This window comes from Sinocyclocheilus anshuiensis, unplaced genomic scaffold (genome assembly GCF_001515605.1).
Source record: "Sinocyclocheilus anshuiensis isolate Anshui unplaced genomic scaffold, SAMN03320099.WGS_v1.1 scaffold3874, whole genome shotgun sequence".
NCBI lineage: Eukaryota > Metazoa > Chordata > Actinopteri > Cypriniformes > Cyprinidae > Sinocyclocheilus > Sinocyclocheilus anshuiensis.
The window spans coordinates 386,901-394,016 of NW_015554070.1; the positions used below are offsets into that span (position 1 = coordinate 386,901).

At 34.7% G+C, this 7,116-nt stretch overlaps 1 protein-coding gene across 1 annotated transcript in view; it reads left to right on the forward strand.

Annotated features, from left to right (window-relative positions):
- Positions 1-5,225, forward strand: part of LOC107668689 (SH2 domain-containing adapter protein F-like) — a 43,546-nt gene extending 38,321 nt beyond the window's left edge. The window contains exon 6 of the mRNA XM_016460654.1: positions 3,385-5,225. Coding sequence (XP_016316140.1) covers positions 3,385-3,571 — 187 coding nt within the window. The 3' untranslated portion in view covers positions 3,572-5,225. The remainder of the gene's footprint in view (positions 1-3,384) is intronic.
- The last annotated feature ends 1,891 nt before the right edge of the window (positions 5,226-7,116 follow it).

Consider the following 7,116-nt stretch of genomic DNA (forward strand, 5'->3'; position numbering starts at 1 on the left):
TAAAAAAAAATATATAAAAATGTTGATAATTGAAATAAAGCTGAAATAAATTAAAATATAAATATTGGATAAAAAATGTAAATGAAAATGAAAAATGTTGCTTTGGCAACTAACTGAAATCAGTTGGAGTACTAAAATTACTAATATTAGAAACTAAATAAAAATAAATTAAGTTCAATAGAAATATAAAAAACAAACAAACTAAAGACAAAATAGTCATTTTCAGTAATTAAAGTAACATTAAAATAAAATATAAAATAAAAGATGAAAAAAAATTAAAAACTGAAAAAAATTGAAAAATTATTAAAAAACTTAAATGAAAATTAGGAACGTTACTAAATTACAAAATTACTAAAGCAAATTACTAAATTACTCAAACTAAAATAAAATAATAAAATCTAAAAATAAAAAAATACATTTAAAAGTCTAATAAAAAATATTAGTATAATATTTATAAAATATTATATTGCTGCTTTAAATGATGAATTAGAGGACATAAAATTGACTGATCAGTGCTTAGTTTGAAAATATAATGCGTTAACTGACTAGTCGACTAATAGCTCTGTTTTAAAGGGAATGAAGTTAGAGGTGCAACTTCATCTCAGCTGATAAGTATTTTTTTAGCATGTAGAGCACTAAACTATCTTTGAGAAGAAGATGCATCTGTAAACTCTAACGCAGCTCTGCTAGTGGATTCTTCACTGAGTTTTGGTCAGAGATCCAGAGCAGCGTTACACGAGTTCTGCTGCCTTTATGATGTCAGAATAAGAGTAGAAGTCATTTTATGTGAGCAGGATCGTGCAGAACTGCAGAGTCTCGTGTTTCTTTCCATTAGCAATAAACTGGTGTTTATCATTTCTCAAGGTGCCGCGTGGAACGAGACGCTTGCCAACGTTTCCTCGCTCTCGTAAAGCAGCGAAATCAGCACATCTGGAATCCTCTGTCTGTCTGAACATCTCTTTTTCTTTTGGGATATTCATAAGTCCATTTTTCCATAATGTAGATGCATGTTGGGATGAAGCGGGACGATCAGATCCAGACCACACGGTGTTTCTGGCTCGTCTGCCGGTGGAAGTGAAGGCCTGTTTGTGTTTCATCTGACTGAGTTTATTCGTTACTAAAGCCAAGGATAAACACTTCTGATTCCACTCCATCTCCATAATAAGATGGACAAGATGATAAGAAGAGCGTTTGGCGGAGGAAGGCGAGGCGATTCTTCACGTGACGTTTGTTCTGGATGAGATTCACCTGTTGTTTAAAGTTTAACTAGATATATATATATATATATATATATATATACATACAAATCATTACAAATACGGTATAATGTGCTTACAAATGTTTTAAATGTTTGCTAATTAATTTTGTATTTATATTTTTATATAAAATACATGATCATATATGAATCAGAAGTTTAATATCATTTGCAAGAATTTTAATGTTCATTCCTGTTAATCATTATGTAATGTTCAATAAGTTCATTGGTAAACATTTACGAGCACATTATCTCATATTTGTAGCTATTTGAGTATAAATTAACTAATGATCTGTTAAGCATTATATAATGCTTGTTAAAGATTTATTAATGAAAGTTATTATTAGGAGTCAACAGAGTTTTTAAATATATTATTTAATAGCATTTTTGGGATCTGTTTAACATGTTTGTATATATTTTTTATCAAAATCATTTCACAGTTTTCCAATTAAACTCTCACAGAAACGCTTCACCTCACAGCATTGGTTTCAATCCCACAATCCCTTGCATGAGCCATAGAGAATGAGCTGAAAACGGCCCGTCTTACCGTATAAAACTCGCTCGTCTGCACTGTGCAGTAAATCATGTGGTGTGTTGGGCTAAATTTAACATCACATTTAGTCATTTACCGATCTCCCCGTACGGTTCGTAGGCACATTATCTTTCATTTTTCATCACTAGTGAGATCGCAGCCTTTACTAATGTAATTAAGTGCCGTGTGAAGAGTGGACGAGTCTTTCTTTCTCTTAGTGTGAGAATAAGGCTGCAGAGACACAGGTTCAGCTTCAGGGTGATGCAGTTAATGTGATGTAAGCCTCATTAGGTGAAAAGCGTCTGCTAAATACCAAAGCAACTTCATTTAGTTTTCCATCCTTTTCTCTAAAGATAACCCAGTCATTAAACATTGCAGTTATGGACAATCTGCCTGCAGTTTATGGCCCAGTACATCCAAATGGTTTTATGAGACAATAATTTGGGACATTTATTATTATTATTATGATTATTATCATCATTATTATTTATTTATATGTTTATTAATTTAGTTTTTATCATTTTATTTGAATTTAAAAAATATATATTTTATTTTTATATATTTGTTATCTATTTTATCTATTTTTTATATTTTATTGCATTTTGTTCTTATATTATTTTTTATTTTATTGCATTTTTATTTTATTTTACTTTTATATTTTATGTTACTCTTTATTTTTATTTTATATTATTTTTATATTATATATTATTTTGTTTTATTGAATTTTACAGCACTTTGGTACAACATTTGTGGTTTTTAAATGTGTTTATAAATGTACGAACTTGAACTTGATTTTGCTTATTTTACTTTTTTAATTGTATTTTGTTTTTATTTTATCTATTATTTTATTATTTTATTTGACTTTTTACGTGTTTATTTTGCTTTTATTTATTTTCTATTTCATTTACATTTTATTTCTGCATTTTTTTATTTTCTTTTACTCAGTTTTAGTTTTATTTTTTATTTTTTTTATTTTATTTTTATTTTTACATGTAGTTTTTGCATGCTGAATTGCTGGTGGTTGCCAGAGCGTTGCTGTGCGGTTGATAAAGTGATTTGGGGGGTTTCTAGTGTATTCTGGGCTGGTGTTAAGTGGTCACTTGATAGTCCAAATCAAAAGAGCCTCAAATCTCTATAATATTCTGTTCTAATAGTCTCTAGATATGACTCACTTTAGCACTTAGGATAAGGCCTTTGTTTAAAGCCTCAACCGTTAGTAAGAGTAATAATCAGCAGTACTAATAACAGCACACAGTCTTTACCACCAAAGCAACACCTCAAAACATCAGCCTGAGGTGTGTGGCTTCCCTCCGTCCTTGGCTTTTAATTTGCTTTGCATTCAGAGCCCCAGTGATAGCCGACAGCATTTAAAAGGCAGTACTGCTGCGCTCATTAAAGCTCGCCGGTCTCCAGCCCTACATTTCACTGCCACGCGTGACACGTTTGCCAATGAACTGCTGCTGTCTGACAACTAATCACAGGTTGTTTTCTTCCCCTCTTCCCATTAACCTCCCTCTCTCTGCTGCTCTACCTTTATTAAACGCTCCCTGCTCTCCATCTTAATCTACGTGTCCTCTTCTCTTCTCTCTCCCTCCAGGAGCAGTCAAGGCTTCATGCACATGAAGCTCTCCAGGACCAAAGACAACAAGTACGTACTGGGTCAGAACAGCTGCCTGTTCGACAGCGTTCCCGAGATCATCCACTTCTACTCCAGCCGCAAACTACCAATCAAAGGGGCCGAGCACATGTCCTTGCTGTACCCCGTGGCCATTCGGACACTATAGAGGCAGAAACGTTGCCGAACCAGGACATTTGTTCAGCGTTTACAAGACAACGACAAACTAAAGTGCTACTGAGATCCCGAAGGCAAAAAGGGAGACTGCTGGAAGCCTCATTCGTCTCGTCTCGAGGAACGCGGTTTCTCTGTCCTTCAAATGCCTCCTTCATGATTCCAGACCCGTTTTCTCCCTTTTTCTTCACATCAGTGGGTCTTTAGTCTTAGACCTGCACCCACACTTTATCTCCACTGTTACACACTGTACAGAAACCCGAAATGTCGCTCGGACTTTACCTTTCGGATGTTTATAGTTACGATTTCTGGACATGTGAATCATTAGACATTCTTGAACATTAAAACGCCACAGTAAACGGAGAACAAAGACACTGAAACATACTGAAGCGAAACCTCATCGTCTGGACTTTCTGTGACGATATTGTCAATCAGTTGGGTTCGGTGAAATATTAGCTAATCATTAAACATGAACATTTTCAGATCATACAGAAAAATGAACCCCAGAAGACTGAAATCGAGCATTCAGCATTTTCCGGTTAGACCCACAGATGTGAAGAGTAATCGCTACGCAGACAGATCATTAAGTCCCTTAAAATAGCAGTAATAGCGCAGAGCGAGAGGAGAAGAGATGGATGGTGCCATTTAAGTGCACTTGGACAGGCGGCTATGCAGATCAGCGTGAAAAAAGACCTTTTAATTTAACGTTCAAAGAGAGTCACTTCATACACCAGAGTATAGGATGATCTTGAGCAAGGAGAATGAAATATTCCTGTATTGTCTACCTCAGAAAATCAATTTCATTCGTCCATCCGCCGGTCGATAAGGTACAGTGACGTTGCAGATATCGATCGTCTCAAGTTCCCACCAAATTTTGCCTTTTGGTTTGAGAATAGCTTCTTCTTTGACCCTGATTTCTATGCTGTTGTGACTCTGTTTGGTTAATGCCTTATACTGTAAATGCATGGATTAAAAAAGAAAACAAATGGAGAACGCTGTTGTTCGATGAATGTTTAGTGGCTGTAATTTATTATGGAGAAAAAAATAATGCTATTGCTGATGTTTTAGTCCAGCTAAGACAATGTTCTTGGCCGGCGTGTGTGTGATATATCTGACCTTTATAAAGTGTGTCATATATCTGACGTGTCTTCACGATTGTCCCCACCTGAATACTCTGATTGGATGCTGCTTGCCATGGAAACCATTTAGAGCAGTTCAGCCAATCAGAGCGCAGATTTGTCCTGACCCTTCCTCTGACCTCTGGTTTTCCTCATTTGCCATCATCCGGTTTCTTTTGTGTCGTTGTTTCTCTCTCTCTCTCTCAGTGTGTTTGTTTAACGCATGATGCCTGACACAGTTGTGCTACAGATATAAAGCCTGTGTGATTGGATTACTGTCATTCCTTGTGTTTCATTCTTGTTTTCAGTTTTCAGTTCATCGTTTCCCTCTCTGATACAATTTCTGTATTCCTTCAACCCTTAAAGGGACAGTTCCACCCAAAAAATGAAAATTGTCATCATTTACTGACCTTCATGTCATTATTTTGCTGAATGTCCGTCTTTGGCTGTTCTTCTCCATACAGTGAGAGTTAATTCAGAAGAGTTAGTTCAACTTCAAAAATATAAAAAATCACCCAAAAGGTATCAAAAAGTATCATAATACTAATTTTGAATATGCAAGAAATACAAAAAATGTTTAGAAATATTATTACAATTTCAAACAGCTGTTTTCTATTGCGAATATCTGTTATAATGTAATTTATTTCTGTGATGCGCACCTGTATTTCCAGCATCATTACTCCAGTCTTCAGTGTCACATGATCTTCAGAAATCATTCTAATATGCTGATTTGCTGCTCAAGAAACATTTCTGATTATTATCAATGTTGAAAACAGTTGTGCTGCCCAATATTTTTGTGGAAACTGTGTTACATTTTATTTTTCAGGATTCACAGATGAACAGAAAGTTCAGAAGAGCAGCATTTATTTGAAATAGAAATATTTTGTAACATTCTAGTAACATTGTAACATTGATAAAAAAAAAAAAACCCTGATCCCAAACAGTAGTGTAGATGACCTCAAAGCTAACTGGCTAAATGGACATGGAGTAAAAACTCTTAAATCTCATTCATGTACATTTAAATATGCCGTATCAAGATGCAAATTGTTTGAAAATGCATGTTTGTGAGTAAATGACAACAGCATTTTCACTTTGGCCTGAACTGTCCCTTTAAAAGATTACAAGTCAATGAGGATTGAGGTAAATCTGCATAAAAATCCCAACTGTCATGCATTAACACTCCAACATTTATTTTAGACTAACTTCTCCATGACATGCACCACGCTGTGCGTCCTTCATGCCTTTACACTGAAATGTCAAAATGTGAATGCGCTCCACACCATCTCATTATAAACGGGTGTAGGTATTTTCCAGTCATTCTGTAACTACTAAAATACCTTTGTGTTTCTGTCAGACGGGCTCAGGAGAGAGAGAGAGACTGTTTTAGATGCCGTTCAGTAGAAACATAAGAGAACCGGTCAGTGCACTCACACACTATAGAGGAGAACAGATAGAATCAAAGAGAAGATGAATGCACTGGATGCGTGAGAAGAATATGATTATGTTTATAAATGATCCCAGTACTGATTGTATTGGTGTCCTACAGGAATCAGTGCAGTAACTAGTCTTTGGAGATCTAAGTCTTACAAATGTATGAATATCATTGCATTATACAACGAAATCTAATCTAAATGGTGTTTACTTAAAATAAATGTCACAGGCAAAATAGTTCCAAAAAATATGTTTGTTAAAACATATTTGGACATATTTTATGGTTGTCAAAACATTAATAAAAATAAAGGTTATTTTTTTTGGAATTGATGGTTCCATGAAGAACCTTTAACATCCATGAACCTTTCCATTGGACAAGCTTCTTTAGATTATTAAACATTTCTTCAGACTAAGAAACATGCTTCTTTCAAAAACTGAATTTTTGAAAAAAATCACAAATTTGGAACCTTTATTTTTAAGTGTCGATGCTGTTCTGAACGACATACTGCATCTTTTTAACTTCAGACATTTACTAAAATCACCAAAACTCCAACTGATCCTTTCTAAATTAATCTGAGAAGAAAACTTAGATCTGAGAATTAATCTGTGCAGTAAAAGCCATACATTGTTAATCATGATTTAGGTGTCAAATTATTTTAAGTTTGTTTTAGGACTTTATTTTATGGATTAAAAATCCAGATTATTGGTCATTAAACATTCAGATTAAAAATACCATTTCTATTTATTATAGGCAAACAGACGAGATCAGGCGTGTTAGACAGTTGTTTAGAAGAGAATGAAATGTTGGGAGATTCTGAATGTCTTGGGAACGATGAGTAAATGAGTAAAACACCAGAGGAACTAGAGAAAAGAGGACAGAAATGAAGACTGAAGGATGAGGGAGAGGAATGGAGGAGAGCGGATCTCTGTCTGTAGCTGTGTGTGTGTGTGTGTGTGTGTGTGTGTGTGAGAGTGTGTGTGTGTGTGTGTG